Source organism: Galeopterus variegatus, unplaced genomic scaffold (genome assembly GCF_000696425.1).
Source record: "Galeopterus variegatus unplaced genomic scaffold, G_variegatus-3.0.2 Scaffold1258, whole genome shotgun sequence".
In the NCBI taxonomy this organism is placed as follows: Eukaryota; Metazoa; Chordata; class Mammalia; order Dermoptera; family Cynocephalidae; genus Galeopterus; species Galeopterus variegatus.
In genome coordinates, this window is record NW_007727369.1 from 379,951 (window position 1) to 397,220 (window position 17,270).

Below are 17,270 nucleotides of genomic sequence, written 5' to 3' on the forward strand. Positions count from 1 at the left end.
TCCACACCCATAATGACCCACTAAATCATTAACATATTAATGGGTTAATTCATTCATGAGGGTAGGGTCAACACAAGCTGATCCAATCACCTCCTAAAGGCCCCACCTGTCAACATTGCCACATTGGGAATCAAACTTCCACATGACCTGTGTAGGGGTCAAACATTCAAATCATAGCATACACTTTGGGCATTCTGTAAAATCTAATCAAATGATTCAGCACTTAACTTTATTTATATAAAATAAAAATGAATTTTAATGCCAAGTTTGGAAAACTTTAGATTTTAGAGCTGAAGTTATTTTAGAAATCGTGTAGGCCATCCTTTTTGTTTTGAATTTTAGAAAACTCAGACTCATAAAACTGAAGTAAAATGCTCACATACAAACAGAAGTTCCTCAGAAATACTTTACAGAAAGAAAAAAATGTCCTAAGAAAGGGCATTTAGCGTACCCTAGAAAGGAATCTGTGATCCAATTAACATTGGGTAGAAATAATAAAAAACATAGTCCCCAAGAACAAATTAATTTTCTTTAAATATAAATATCAACTGTGCAATTTTACAATCATTTTTACACCTAGTAATAGAATAAATTTCCAATTTAATAGTCCAAAGAAAAAAAGAGCACACTCTTAAAATATTCTTCTGCAATATTTCTTTCTAGTTTTTTGTTTGTTTGTTTGTTTGTTTTCAAAATTCTTCCTCATCTCTATCTCTCTTTCTCTATTGCTCTCTTGCTCTGTCTCATACAAAGTTATTCTTCATTAAATGATTAGGGTGATGTGACCTTACCCAGCTTCTTTAAAAGCATGAATAGTTCATCTAAAGAGAATATTTTTTTTCTTAATAATATAATGTTCACAGAGTAAGCAAAGTATTAATGCTAGATTAGATGAAAACTTCATCAATGAACCATCAAAATATCTAAAGTATTATTATTCAGTTATCCAGCTAGTTAATTTCCTGTATTCTGGATTTTTGCATTCAGTAAATGGACTCCACTGCAGAAACAGGACTCCATCAAACACAACATGTATCTACCTGTACCACTTTAACACAACACACAAAGAAAACACTAACATTTCTTTCAAAAAATCAAAAGATGTGTATCTTTCTTTTGGTGTCAGTGCCTTAGGAAAGTTAACCTCCATTTGCAAGGCAGCAATCTGTAGCTCATCAGCTTATAGCTGGTAGGTTTTTCACCATAAAAGTAATTTCATTTGAATAAACCTGGGGTACTTGGTACCAAAAAAGAGATATAATAGACATCAAATTCTGCACAGAGAGCACACACTGAGGATTCTACCTGCCTTCAGAGGCTCAGCTAGGTCTAATTATTGATGAATCTTGGTCATGATCTAGAAAGAAGATGAATTCTATTTTAAGGTAAGAACTATAAACAAAGACAATCAAAGGTGGGGATTTTCATCAAACTTTAGCTATTAAAGTGTTTGTGTCTTCCTTGATGCTTTTACCAAGAAGTTGTTGAGCATGAGGATGTTCTTTAGAGAAAACTGAATTCTTTCCCCATCCCATCTGTACCTCCATATGTACAACACACAAGTGAATAACTTTTGTTAACTGAAGTGAGGATCCTGTTAGCAGGAGGTATGGCTGAGATGCCATTTTCACATTATCTCATTGAGTCTAACTACCTGAGAGGCCCCTTCTTGACCAGGTGACAACATCACAGCCTTTAGCGCTACTCACAGATTTTGTCATGTGTGCAAAACTCAGAATGCTTGTGCTTATATTTACCGCTTGATTGCTTCTTCTTGTCTTCGGCGTTTTTCATTTTTCTCTTTCAAATAGGCCATGTTGGTTTCATTTCTCAAGCGATCATTCTCTCGGGCGATGTCTGATGCATTCTGAATAACCAAGCCATCGTATGCCTTCATGCCCATATCCTCAATATACTGGAGAAATGTGTCCAAAGGGTCTTCCTCAGGATTAGAACTCATGTTGGAGGATATCATGTGAAAAGGCACACTTCCTGGAGGGCAAGAACACATTATACCTTTATCAAGAATGGGGATAAAAGCAAGGTGCTCTTTATTTTTCCTAATATTTTGTCATCCCACATCTCCCATGATTATGGTAGAATCCATTTGGAGAAAATGTCTCGTTAGAAATTACAAACTACTAGAGTATTTGAAGTAAATATTAAACAGTGCTGCTGAGTAGCAAGTGATCCTTCAACATAGCAGCAGGAGCAGGATGAAGGCCAAAGATCTTGTATCCTGAAAGGTGATGTGAGGGTGTAAATATGGTATGCAAAGATAAACATGGGAGTTCTTTTTTTTTTTTTTTAAAAGATGGCCGGTAAGGGGATCTTAACCCTTGACTTGGTGTTGTCAGCACCACGCTCACCCAGTGAGCTAACCGGCCATCCCTATGTGGGCTCCGAACCCTTGGCCTTGGTGTTATCAGCACCGCGCTCTCCCGAGTGAGCCACAGGGCCGGCCCTAAACATGGGAGTTCTTTTTTTTTTTTTTTAAAAGATGGCCGGTAAGGGGATCTTAACCCTTGACTTGGTGTTGTCAGCACCACGCTCACCCAGTGAGCTAACCGGCCATCCCTATGTGGGCTCCGAACCCTTGGCCTTGGTGTTATCAGCACCGCACTCTCCCGAGTGAGCCACAGGGCCGGCCCTAAACATGGGAGTTCTATAGAGTCATGATTTTTTTTTCCCAATAATATGGTCTTATACCAATAAGATACATCAAATCCAAGCTTCATTTATTTCTGATTTCCACAATGAGTTTTCTGTTCAATTTCAAATAAAATGATATAATCGTTTTGGATAAAAAAAAAAAAAAACTTTTCTATTATATGTGCTTTCCTTAAAACTTTAAATTAAAATTTATGTATCTGAACTATTCATGCAAAATATAGCAGTGATCAAGGAAAGACACTTTTCTAATAAAATTGTCTAAGAAATAATCCTTATGTGACCTTCCATTATTTTCCATAATGGTCTTCTATAATGGCTTTATCCTATAACTGAGCTATCATAGATCACCAGGACCACATTAATTTTGACCAGTTGGGTAATTTAAGTAGTGACAACTGTTATATCACTGCTATATGAAGGTATGAAAAGTTGAGCAATAGAAAAGATTACTAAGAAGCCAAAATCAAATCAAAGCAAATCAACAGCAAAAAAAAAGCATAGGACTTTCAACCGGTATGTGTTACCCTCATCTGCGAAATCATGGTAATAATGCTACCTCCTAGTGATGAAAAAGTAAGAGATGTGAGGACTGAAAGGAATTTGGAATAGAGTTCGACAATAGTAAGCATATAATGCTAGCTAATATTTTCATAATAAAAGTATGGGAGAAAGATTGGCAGTAATGGTAACATTAAACAGATATATGTGGATGAATGGATGGATGGATGGATGGATGGATGGATGGATGGATGGATGGATGGATGATGAATACACAAGGAGGCTATGAAAACCAGCATGCCCTCAAAATAGAGATTTCCAAATAAATGAAGCTAGGGGTTAGGGAAATTGTGCTTTCATAAAATAACAGATAAAACCAAAGTTAAATTAATTACATGAAAAATAAGTATTTTACTCTTCTAATACAGTAAGGCTTACTATTCTCCATTGCGTATTCTCTGTGGTGTAGGAAACTGATATAATTAAGTCAGATTGAAAAATCAAAAGCAAAGACAATTAACAAAAAAAAATGGCTATTTAAAAGTTATAAATTACTTTACATTTTTTACTTTCTTCAAAAGGCTTAGAAATATATTTTGAAAATATCAGCCCAATTATTTAATGTAAAAGTCACAGACTTCATTTTTCTATTACAAATCATTTTCATTCTGATTTTTTTCCAAGCATAATCATGTTTTATAAGCTGGATAGTAGCTATAGAAATTTCACTTCCTATCCGAGTTTATTAGCATTTCAGCTGCTAATCAATCCATACTTGAAACCCATCCTGAACTTAAGGATTTCCTCCCCAGTCTAAGAAATTGTGGAAACTAAAAGGTAGATAGAGTTGCTTGTTGACTCATGGTGTTTTGTTAAGTTTTATTATGTTTTGTTTGGTTTTAAGCCTTAATGAGTTAGCAGACGAAATGGTCTTTTAATTCCAACTATGTAATGTAATTGAATTGCATTTTAATATCAGTCCATCATATTAGATGTTTAATTGGTAGACATATGGAGAAATAGAAAATTACTGCTACAAATGATTGCAATTTTGAGGGGAAATACAAGAAATTGATTCTCAGAGAGCTGAAGCATTGTCACTGTTGGGAATTCACTTCTGTTCTACCGGACTTCAGCTCTAGGTGTGCCTGGATAAGAAAAGATCAGTATAATTTTATGGCAATTAATTCTACCAAAGTTAACCAAGCCAAATCAGTATCACAAGGTTCCTAGAAGACAATGCCTCAGGGAGGAAGATGATCACTTCTACTCTGCCCTTTAGCAAAATTGTATATTTCTCCATTGTATAAGGCATTGTTACCCAAAGGCTTTTAATTTTTTCCCTTAAGTTGTTCTCCAAGCCAAATGACACAAGAAATTCCTACATAGTTTATACATTCTGAATGTTAACAAAGCTGATTGTTTACTTCTGAAAATTAATTATCTTCCTAAGAGGTTTTTCAAATTGCATAGATTTCAAATTATTTTTGTTCTGAGAAAATATTAAATAATAATACTACAAATATTTATACTATGGAAAGTTATGTTTTTTTTAATGGAGATGAAAAGTTTTGAGATGAAAATCAACCATGACATCTAGTAAATCTTCACAACAATGAAAATTGGATGACCAATTGTGCACATGCTTATATCATCTAATTCTAGAGAAGTATTTAATTCTATGACTATTTATTTATCCAAGTATTTATTGAGCACCTGGTATAATGAAGACAGAATTGTATCCCTCTGTGTCCACAATAGGATAAGAGCACAATATGTACATAATTGCAATACCGTGTGATGAGGACACTGATTCAGGTATTCCTCACTGATTTGTCATCCATGCTTTATTTTCTCTATTTTTGAGGGTGAACAAGGAATACTTTTCAATCATTATTTATAGTCTTTTAAAATAGATTTGGACCCTTTTAATATTTAAGCCTTACCCTTTCTGTTTACTTGTCTACATGCAAAAAGTAACTTGTGAGGTACAGGAGGCTGTGAAGCAGTCCTGATATGCACAGAGGACGAGTCTAGAAGTATGCCTAAAATTCCCAACTAAGGTGCCCCTAGGTATAAGACTTTGAGCTGGTTAATTAACCTCTGTAAGCTTCAGTTTCCACATTTTCTAAAAAATTGTGGTTGGAGTAGACTTATGTTCCAAGGATTCAGCTGGAAAATGCATATGTGTTCAATCAATGTCACCATAATTATTAGTCACTAACATTAATTACTATTAGATACATTTCCTAATTCTTGACTGTGCTCAAGATTATGTTTAGTAATAACCTAACTCTTGATACATATAATTTTACTTTGAAACATAGGTGAACAGAATCCTTAGAGTAGTAACCACAGTTGTGCAAATGAAGTTCATGATAGAATATAATGCATTTGCCCACCAACCAAATTCGTGTGAACAGGTCACTTATCCCTTATCCTCCATCGTCCACATCTGGGAAATGAGGGAACTGGGACATATGGACAGTGGAGCTCATCTGACCTCTTAAACCCTCATACTCCATCTTTCCAAGCCAAAGGGTGTTTCTCAGGCAACTGAGCTATGAGTGAATAGATTCATGGCCTCACTAGAAAAAAGTGAACTTTATGTAAATCATCTACCTCATTATAACTGCTACCAATTAGATGTAGTGAGAACCCACGAAAGAGTATAATCATAAATGTGTTTGTCTTTCAAAAATTTATATTTATGGCTAAGATAGATGGTGAATAAGGTATGTTCTATATCAACAAAAATTTGGCTGCATTGTAACTGTTGGATAATACATCAAATCTATTTCTGCTTCTTGAATGACAATCCTGTATACAAGTATTTTATAAAGGCTTGTCTTGAGCGCCTAATTTCTAAGTTGGCATATTGAAAGATTCTATTTGTTAAGGAGCAAACAAGCCCCTCTTCTCCAGATAGCACCTTTAGATATATCTCAACAAGTTAGAGAGTCTTCCTTATTAAACCTCTAATCAGTGCATGGGATATTTGTGACAACAGAGTGAGAGAGATTAAAGAGGAATTTTTGCTTTCTTATGAGTAGCCCTTTTAACTAAACTAGTATGTGTCTGCAGCCATTTTTGCTCAAAGCAAATTAGCTGTTTTAGCCCCAACCCCTGTCCCCACCCTCTTGGAGCATTGGTTGAAAACGGGCATCGTGGTCTTCATTCAAAAGGCAGACGTGTTTTCTTTGGAATGCACAGTATCGATTTAAGTAGTTCAAGATTGTGATTGTGATTTTGTGTGTGTGTGTGTGTGTGTGTATGTTTCTTGGAATTTGTGGTCAACAGTGAGAAATTGGTTAATGGATAAAAAAATTGATTATGCTTTGCAATGATGAACATGCTAATTATCCTGATTTAATCATCACATATTGTACATAAGTATTGATAGTCAATTCTGTACCCCACAAATATGTATAATCAATTATGTTTCAATAAAAAATAAAATAAAACAAAATTTGTGTCAGAAGTACAATGACCAAGCGAGAACCCCCATACATCCACAGGTAACTTCACGTCTTCACTATGAGCCCTTCCCGCACTGCAGTATTCTGCATTTAGGAGAGACGCCTTTTGTTTAATGTTTAGATCACTGTATCTAGAATCATGGCCATTCTATTGAAAGCAATGGATACTGGCTTAAATACAACTGGATAATTAATTGTTCAGCTTTATTTTATTCTTTAACTTTGTGACATATGTGCAGTTGACCACACCCTTCACAAAGATTATTTTGTATAATATAGTGACACTTCCCAACATTCGAAATTTCACCCAACTCAGCTAAGAAGCACCAACTTAAACTGGTGGGATTCTTACCATATTTAAAACATTCAGCATTTAACTTTTTATTGAGTTGACCATTTGCTTAGTTTCTTTTGTGCAAAACCATCACTGTACCTTATCAATACTGAACCTAGAGCTGAAAGCAACATTACATTTCTTTACAATTGTTTCGACTGGAATAATACTATCCATTACATATACACATGAGCTATGTCCAAATACAATCCATAGAAACATTTTTAAAAAGCATTATTTTTTCTTTCTGTGGCTGTTCTTTTTATTCAGGGAACTTAAGAAGCTAGGGCACTATATCATCCTTAGTTTTAAAGCTAAAAAAAAAAAGTGGTGGCGGAGATTTTTGAGAAATATGTATAAGCAAACCTATTTAAATAAGAAGATACATTTATGCGGATTATTCCCTTTGCAAATTAAGGTATCAACTGTGTGTGTTCTCAATTTACCAGAGGGTTTTTAATGTGGCACCAATTGCTGTCAAGATTGAGTTTTCTCATAGTATAGAGGGCTTTTGATTTATTACAGGCTGTTGTTGAAGAAAAGAGGTACAAAAAGAGTCAGATAAGTATTAGGCATCCAAGCTTCCTTCTCATACCAGCCTCCTTCTCCAATATGTTTAAGCAATTCTTTTTTTATTTTTTGCTTAAAATTCAGGACAAATTCCTCCATGCACATAATTTCACACATTGTGATATCAAACACTCTAGCTCCATAACAACTTGCTTAGGTGACTGTGTACACTGACTTATTGGGCAGAGCCTTCCCATGGACCACGTATCTCCCTTTACCAAGAACAGTTATGTACATCCTAGTATCATCTGAGTGAATTAGTCTACTAGCCTTCACAGGAGCTGGTTTCTTTTACTCTTCTGCAAGTGTTCACCCAGAATTTCTGAAATGGAGCTGTTCTTTATCTGAAACTTTGATTTTCCAAGATATATAGTTGTGACAACCCCATTAATATGGATATTTGTTTTATATACTGAGTGATAGAGGAAGAAAAAGCTCTGGTTTGGGAGAAAATTGCTCCCTAAAATGAGAGCACTTCAAAAAGTTCATAGAAAGATTCGTATTATCTTGCCATTCTATTTTTCTACAGACTTTTTGAAGTATCCTCATCCTTGAAGTTCCATAGGTAGCTTTCTAAAATTTAGATCACAGTTAATCTTACAAGATAATCTTATGGCTAGAATAAGATACAATTTTGGCTATTATGATAACGCTATTTGTGATAAGCAGGAAGAGCACAATATATACAGGGAAATAAATTCCCTGATGAAAGCCTAGATATTTTACCTTTACTTCACATTTATGTTTTCATTTTATTTGCAGGTAAGAAGTTTTCTAGTCTCCACCCTTTGTATATTTCTGAGGTTTTCAAACCACACCTGCAAGGAAGTTATTAGAATTTGAGTTATTAAAATTTGATTTTCCCTCCCACTCCTATCACTGCTTCTTCTCTGATAGAGAGAATCCTATTTTTCCCAGTAGTATTGATCCAATAAAAGTTTCCCAAGGCAATTTTGACTATTTGTTTTGCTGTCGTTCAGCAGGAGAAAAAGATCTTTTACATTTTTCTCATGTACTCAGACCAATTTGAAAACACATTGTGTGTGAAAATGTAAGTATTTAAACAAACAGGCTTCACATACATATGTAAAATATGTATGCAAATTAATATCTAAAATTTGCTGACTTCACGTAGGACCAAATCAACTAGATAGCTTAGCTATAACCTATAACACATGGAAACCATGTCAAAATTGTTTTTCTGATAAAATCTTACAATCTGTCAAACATTAGTCCTATAATTTCACTTCAATTATGCTTGAAATCTTACCCTCCACCCCACAAATGGTCATGCTCATTTTCTCATTCTGTGTCATCAAAATGCAGCTGTTCTGCCCAAAATGGGAAATGTTGAAGTTACAACCAAGAAAGCTCGCTAAAGTGACTACAAAGACACTGATTGCTTTTTTGTCAGAAAGCAGATCACATTGCAGTGAGTTTTTCTCTACTATCTCCTTTCCTAAAATGAGTAAAATGGGCATAAATAATGTTAACGTAGCAGAAACATGAATCAGATATTTCCCCCCAACTTCCAGGTTGTCATGGTGCTTTTTGCCCATGGTCTAAAGTGTTTGTACGTTTCCACCAATATTAGAGACTCATACAAAATACCAGTGGCTGAAGTACTTTTTGGAGCTTTGGGCCAAATGGTTCCAGATGCTTACAAGGCAGTATTTGCAAAGTACACGTAATCAGTTTAATAAATTGCTGACTAGAGCTACAATAGAACCATCTAATTGAATTAGGAATCTATGATTTATTTATTATATTTATTTTATTTTAAACAATAGCCAACCTTCTTATCTCTAGGATTTTTCACTTGTTCTGCCTCTAAACTTTACCGATGCTTCAAGTTCTTGGGCTTCTCTATAGTCCCTTGTGAAACTGTAAGATTCTTCTTAGGTTTGTTTTCACTAATTTTCTAACCTGTCAATGTCCTTCACAGAGTCCCCTTCTTTGCTGAGTTGGCTAGTATATGTTGCACTTTCCACAGAAACTAGAAAATAATTTCTGCATTTGTGTCTCACATTTTATCATTAATTTGTATAATTAACATTTGACAATATATAAAATAAATTGAAATATTGTCTAAAATGTAAAGAATTAGAAAAGGAGTTAATTTTCACTCTTGCTCTATATTCATTATTCCACACTACCTGGATGTTAAAAAGACCAAAACTACATCAGGTACTCTCTTCAATTCTGTTCCCTTATTTTTGTTACTATATTCAGGAAAAACAGTCCAGTTCTGTGGCACCAAAATAACTTTAGAATTTCCTAGTAAGAGTGAACAATATTATTTCATGTAATAGTGCTTCCAAATATGAAATGTCTACCTTTCTTGTATTTAAAATATTGCTGGGTTGTTGGAGAAATCAGAATGAACATATCTCAACAAAATAAGAACATATCCCAAGTAAAATAAGTCCACCTAAAGTTTTATAGAAAGCACTTATTGTGAGGAGACTAATAAAATCTTCCTGGTATTGAGTGGTATTGAAATATTTCTCAAAGAGGTGTATGTCTAATCAGTTAGGAAGAAACAGTTTTAGCTTTGGTGTATGTCTGATAGTTTTGAATTTTTTTTTTTTGGTAGTGTCTTTTTTTTTCTGAGAATGTGAAATTGGGCTCTCAGTGCTGACACGAATGTGCTAAGAGACTGTTGTAAAATATTTATGGTATGGAATAGTGAATAAATAGCTAGGATGCACAACTTGAATGCCAATTAAAATCCTGGAAAATATTTTCAATGCTTTTAATAATTCAACATGGCTTATTTTACTAATGAAAATATAATTTAACCATTTCCATGGTAATGTAACTAAGTGGGTAAGGGAGTAAAAATAGCCTGAGGCTCACTAAAGCCCTAGATGCCTTCGCTGGCTGTGGCTCTATTTCTGCTCCACCTAATAAGACATGCAAACTTCAGCATTAAGTACCCCTAACTAAAACCCATGCCATTTCATAACCAGATGGCTTGATCTATTTAGTGCTGGATTCAATTAGCATGCTTAGAGAATCTGAAAAATGTGATACATACCAAAATTTAAGTCCCCAGGGAGTGCTAAGTGCAATAAGCAGAAGGTGACTTGTGTCTGTCAGAGCCCTCTCTCACGGTTGATCTCAGGGCAGTTCTGTAGGAGTAATCCAGCACCATAAGAAATAGACTTGTAGTTCAGCTCAGTTTTTCTTCAATTAAAGTGCATTGTATCTGGATGGGAAAAGTGTTGATTCCCAGATTCTTCATCACTGGATATCAGAGCATTCTTGATGTTCTTCCTATCAGGTAAAATGGCCTTTAAAGTTTGCTAGGAAGATGCAGTGGCAGAAGACTGGTGCTTGCTTCCTTAAATCGACATTCGGAGAAAAGAGGGCATAGCTAATGGGTGGGGATGAACACACAGCCCCTCTCCTTCCAGGTCCAGCAGGGAAGAAATTGAATAATTTTACCCACTTTGCTACACAGATGATTACAGGACCCGAAGCAATCACCAGGCTGGCTAAGGTACTTCATTTGATTATATTCTGTGAAGACAAAAATAAATGAAAACAAAAAATTAGGAACATCCTTTCTGAATGTCTCCCTTCAGCCAAAAAGATGCTCTTTCTCATTGCCACTTACATACAGAAGGTTTGGAGCAGCCTAGCTTGTGGCATCGTCCCTCCCCCGTGACAACCAGCTCTCTCTCTCTCCACTCCCTCCCTCCCGCCTCCCTGCCCCTGACTCCCTCCCTTCCTGCTTCTGTCTCTCCTCTCCAGCTGCCTTAGTCTGTTGATGCTGCTGCTGATTAATCAGGGATTCTGAAACAAAGAACCTACCTTCTGAAATAAGCAGTAATCTTTCTTCTGTTTCTGCAATCCGTCTGCCTTGAACGGCAAAGCTGCCAGCATTCTAGCACCTTGGACAGTTCCTGCTCACTAGGCCCATTGGAAAAGGGAGGAGGAAAAGCAACTGAAGAAATGACAAGAAACCCGAAAACAGCACCGTTCTACTTCGGATTTCAGCTCCCTGGGGGCTCCCATCCTCATTAAAGGCCTCACATGTAGGCAACAGAACCTCTCTCCTTCATCTAACTGAGCTGAAGTCTGATTAGTAAATAATAAAATGAAGAGAGGATAAAGAAACCCCTTCAGCTATATCCACTATAGCATTCATTTAGTCTTTATGGAGAAGAAAAACGTAAATCCATCAAAAATAAATGTTCTGACTACAGAGGATGTTTGAGTTATAAGCTTTTCACCCCTGGCGTGGCTAATGAAAATGAGCAACTACTTAAATGGAACATCCAGATCTCAGTTTGATACCCTTATTTGATATCAATTTTGCCTCCACCCTCCCTGCACAGCCGAGCCACACACACAATTACTGCTGACGTACTTCAGGCTGCTGCTTGGGGAAAGAGGGGAGGAGCCTTTTAACCTCATCAAAACAGCTTTATGCCACCTGCTCCCATGGCATGAGAACAAAACTAGCTCACTTAGAAAGAACATGTACAGTGCACATGTATGTGGAACAAAGGTCTCACTCAGAGTGTGCATTTTTTTTAACTAAAATAGGATGTAAAATAATTATAGCATGTGTGTCATTAAGTCCTATAGACTCACTGCTGAAATCATTTAAATTCATTCTATTTCCTACATTTCCCAAGGACTCTCCTTATTCTGTTCTTTATACCCTACTGAATATATATACATATAGTGTGTTATATATCACAACTTATATATATACTTATGTGTGTGTGTGTTCATATATACACAAAAATATATGTGTGAGTGTATGTGTGTGTGCATACATATCTATTATCAAGTCCTAAGTTTTTATCTAATGTGCTTTTTCTCAGAGTAAAAAGTTCAATACAAATGTTTTAAAGTGTTAAGTTTGTAGTATGGTAAAAGTAACAAGCAATAAACTTCTGCTTAACTTGACCTAATGTATCATTTCCAAGAGAGAAAAATGTGCTTATTATTTGATAGTGACTTGTAGATTCTTTCTTGTCATATTCTTTTCCAATAACGTTTATTCTAAATGACCTTCGCTTGCAAGCTGATTTTCCCAAGGGTTATACTAAACATCTAAATTCATAACTAATTTCTAAGGAAAGTGTGTTTCTGAATGTAAAGTAATTTTCCATGCATCAACGGACCACAAAAAATAATAAACTTAAGTTCACCTTCCTAATTCTTAAATGTCATCTGGGACTGTGCTATTATTTTGTAAATTTTGTTTCTTTAACTTGAAAGTATCTGGGGGGAAATAAAATCATCACATTAAATTACTCTCAGGCTTTCTGATTTCACATGTTCTAAAGTGCATCACTAAAGCTCATCACTTATTTTTCTGGTCTTTCTGCCACTACCTTTTGGTCAGAATGGGACATCTGTATAACATTATGAAGCACTTTGGAAGATTAGATAGATGAAAACAAGGAAGAGGAATATAATTGAGAAAGAGAAGAGGCCGTATCCCAACTCTCTCTCTCTCTGTCCTATAAAAGTTCAAAAATTTAGCACATTGCAGAAAAGTACTTCAAGTACCACACTATGATCAAGAAGTTTACTAAGGTATCATTATTTTCGGTAGTGAAGTATTCTCACCAAAGTTGTCTTTCAACACATGACCAAAGGTAAAAAAGACTCTTTATAGAGAAACTATGTGACAGACATTCTAGGAAGTGAGCATACTTTATCATGACTGGTAATTTTAGCAGGTTTGGGTGGCTATATTTTGAACTATAGAGAGCTGAAACAAACTCTAGTGAAAAGCCTGTTTCTACATATGAGAAAAATAATACCCAGAGAGGTAAAGTGACTTACTCCCAGCCTCACACTCACTGGCTCATTAGGGTTAGGACCCCAGGTCACTGTGCTGGCTGCAGGTCTCACCATCTTTGGACAAAACAGTGGTTCTCAGTCACCTGGATTTTATGCACCAAAATATTCAAACAAAATGAAGAGACGCTGACATTTTGTTACCAAGTATAAAAAGAACCTGCTGCTTTTTTACCTCAAAATTTCAAAGTAAAAGGAATTTTTATCCAAAAGAATAGAGAGAACATATTTATAATAATGATTGGCCTTGTTAAATTTAATATTTTTAACATTAGGGGAAAATAATATTGCCCTCCATTCCTCCTTCCCTCCCTCCCTTTCTCCCCTCCTCCCTTTCTATCTCCCTTCCTTCTTTTATTACCCCCCCCCCTCAAATCACAGAATAAGGTTTGGGAACCATCCCGTTACACCAACCCCATCTTCTCAATTCCACACTCTCCTCATTCAAGGCCTCAGTGTCTTCTCCAGAGACATATTAGTGTATAGGAATTTATGGCACCTTTGGGGATTGAAGCCTGGAAGGACCCCTGAACTACTGTTTTATGTCTCACTGAATGAAACAGGAAAAGATCTATACTTTCTAAAGTAATTTTAGAGGCATATGCAGAAATCACTTCTATTCATTTCAGTAGCATCCAGAGAAAAATGCAGTGGACAATACTAAAGTTGAAAGTGTTTATATTAAAAATAAGGTGCAGGGAGATCAAAAAAAAAAAAAAGCTCAAATTGTAGTTATGTGTTGGTGTACTTCTTGAGTATCTTTATAAAATAAATAGATGTTTCTGGTGTCAGTAGGACACCAGTCATCAAGATACCTCGTGACTTGATGTTTCTTTTGAAGTTCTTATGTCGGGGTGCGGTTTGGCTCTCTCTGTTATAGTACACTGACTAATGGAGTTGATGCTTTAGGGTTAAATAGGTCCTTTCAGTGAACTTGGATAACAAGGAGGGTCAGAGCCCTGAAAAGGCTTCCTATTCTATGAATCAGCCAGGTGGTGGAGACTGCTTTTTGTATAAAATTGATGCAAATGAGAAAAGTGAGAATTGAAATAGAGAATTCTAGTTACCTAAAATTTAAAGAGTTTATTCAAATACATCAAAATGTATTCTCTGAAGTCATGTCATGTCGTAATTTATTAAAAAAGCCATTCCATTTTTTTCCGTAAAATATAATCTTTCTATTATTCTTTCCACGTTTAGCTTAGGCAGGCGACCCCTGTGTTACAGTGTAATTATTCCACTAGGAAAAAAGCTAATCTCCTTCCCATCCAATCAGGATTTCTAACCATTCTGGTAACAGTATGAAATGAAAATCTTGGTAGAATGAGAACCATATGTTCCTCATGATTTTTGCCTGTAACAACATAGATGTCAACAGAAGTCACACATATGATTTAGGGGTCGTGGATGCAGATGGTGATATGGGTACTCCATGATCCAGAATACTCAGTAACTAAACATAAAAAATGAAAATTATTTATGGTTTAATAATATACACAAAAGCTACAGTTATAGTGTCAAGGCAGTAAATTGGCAATAAGTGAAATAATTTCTATGGCAAGAAACAGAAATAGACCCAGACATCCCTCCTTTGTTTTGTTTGGCAGATATTTTTCAGTGAAGATTTCAGAAATAGCATAAATGCGTTTATCTCTGTTCTCAGAAATAATCAAAATATTGCTAAAACAGGATCTACACATCCTAGTGAATCAGACACCCCTACTCCAACCAACCATCTATCTTCTTTGAGTGGATAATATTTACTCAAGTTCCAAAAGTCATGTCTTACCCTGGTAGCTTGTCCTAATTAACCACAATCAGACTGGATGTTTGTTCTTTACCTTATAGATACCCAGTGAATGACTCCAGGTCTCAACTCATGACATGTCCTGCACTAGTAGGAAATTCAAAAGCACCCACATAATTGACATAAAAATACCTTTTTAAAAATAAAATCATAATTAAAATTTAAAAAATAAAAGTAACCGAACTAAAACCTAAAAACTTAAGGGGGAGAAATCTTTCCAAAGGGACTACACATTTTTTTATTCCTGGAAAATCCAAAATAACCAGTTTGAAACTTACTGAAAATAATGACATAGCTCCATAGGAAGACCAACTGATTATACAAAACAAGGATCACATTTAGGGTAAACAATAAAATTCTTCTGAGATACTGTCTTACCTCAGGCTTCTGTAACAAAATACCATAGATTGAGTGGCTTAAAGAATAGAAACTTATGTCTCTCAGTTCTGGAGGCTAGAACGTTTGAGACCAAGGTGTTGGTGGATTTGGTTCCTGGAGAAGGCTCTCTTCCTGGCTTGCAATTGTACCTTCTGGTTGTGTCTTCACATGACACACACACAGAGAGAGAGAGACAGCCAGACAGCCAGCCAGACAGACAGAGACAGACAGACAGACAGACAGAGACAGAGAGAGAGCGAGATGATCTCCTTCTTCTTATAAGGACACTAATCCCATGATGGGGTCCCCACTCTCTTGACCTCATCTAAACCTAATTATCTCCATAAAGGCAACACCTCCAAATGCCATCACATTGGGAATTAGGAAAAATTATGGGGAAACAAACATTCAGCCCACAACAGAGACACATAAAAGAAGATATGGGGAAATAGAATATTTCTGCTCTTTCTGGAATAGAATCAATTTTGTGAATAATCACTTATTGCTAAATTCACTAGAGGAAGTGTAATTCCAAGTTAAATCAAATTGATGTTTTGTAGAACTGAAAAAGTTATTGGCAGATACGTTCTTGACAAAATATTAAAACATTGTGCAAAGCTACATTGATTTTATTGTAGTATAGCACAGGTCTTGACTGTGAATCAATAGAAGAAGTTTAAAAGTCCAGAAAAAGCATACATAGGTATTTAGCATGTGATAAATATGCCATTGAATACCAATAAGTAATAAAATTAAATAAACAGAGAAATGCATATATGCACATATAAAAATTTTTTACAGTTCCTTGCATAAAAATAAATCTAGACATTTACGTTTCAAAATATGGCCCAAGAATCTACAGTATCAGCATTATCTGGGGGCTTGTTAGATATGCAGAAGTTCAGTTCCTCCTCAGACTGTCTGTCAGAGTCAGTTGGGGCTGCTACAAGATACCCCAGAGAATGAATGGCTTATTTTAAACAACAGAAATTTATTCCTTTCAGTTCTGGAGGCTGGAGGTCTGAGATCAGGGTACCAACATGATTAGGTTCTGGGGAAGTCCCTCTTCCTGGTTTCCTCACATTGCAGAGAAAGAGAGGAAGCAAGCTCTCTTGTATCTCTTCTCACAAGTGCATGAATCCCATCATGAGGGCTCTACCCTCATGACCTAATTAATTCTCAAAGGCCTCATACATTGGGGATCAGAGTTTCAACATGTGAATTTTGTGGGGACACAAACATGTAGTTTATAACATCATCTGAGTCGGGATTTTCATTTTAATTAATGCCTAGTTTATTGAGGTACACACCAATGATTGAAAAGCACTGTCAAAAAAAAATTTCTATGACGATGGAAATGGTGTATATCTGCACTGTTGAAAATAATAGTCACCACCTTCATGTGGTTACTGAGCACTTGAACTGTGCTTAGTGCAACTAAGAGACTAAATTTTAAATTTTATTTTAATTATTTGAAATTTTAAATCACCATGTGGATAGTGGCTACCATATTGAACAAGACTTTCAAAACATTTTTCGTAAAAACATAAATTCACTGAAAGAGACTTTAATATGATCTTTAGGGTGGAGACAGCCTATCTAAAGATAACATCAAAGCTAGAAAAAATTATGTAAAAAAGTGAGAAAATTGAATACTTAACAATACAAATCATTTAAACGAGAAAACATGATAAAGTTAGCA

General features: G+C 35.6%; 1 protein-coding gene across 2 annotated transcripts in view; it reads right to left on the minus strand.

The window, feature by feature from the left end:
• Positions 1-11,686, minus strand: part of NYAP2 (neuronal tyrosine-phosphorylated phosphoinositide-3-kinase adaptor 2) — a 289,251-nt gene extending 277,565 nt beyond the window's left edge. Inside the window, exons 1-3 of one of the 2 annotated variants that reach the window (XM_008575930.1) lie at positions 11,374-11,686; positions 10,595-11,079; positions 1,758-1,992 (exon numbers count right to left, since the gene is read on the minus strand). In XM_008575930.1, coding sequence (XP_008574152.1) covers positions 1,758-1,975 — 218 coding nt within the window. In that variant the 5' untranslated portion in view covers positions 1,976-1,992; positions 10,595-11,079; positions 11,374-11,686. Of the gene's footprint in view, positions 1-1,757; positions 1,993-10,594; positions 11,080-11,373 lie in introns of those variants that run through there. The other variant, XM_008575931.1, reaches the window with a different exon arrangement.
• Positions 11,687-17,270: the final 5,584 nt, after the last annotated feature.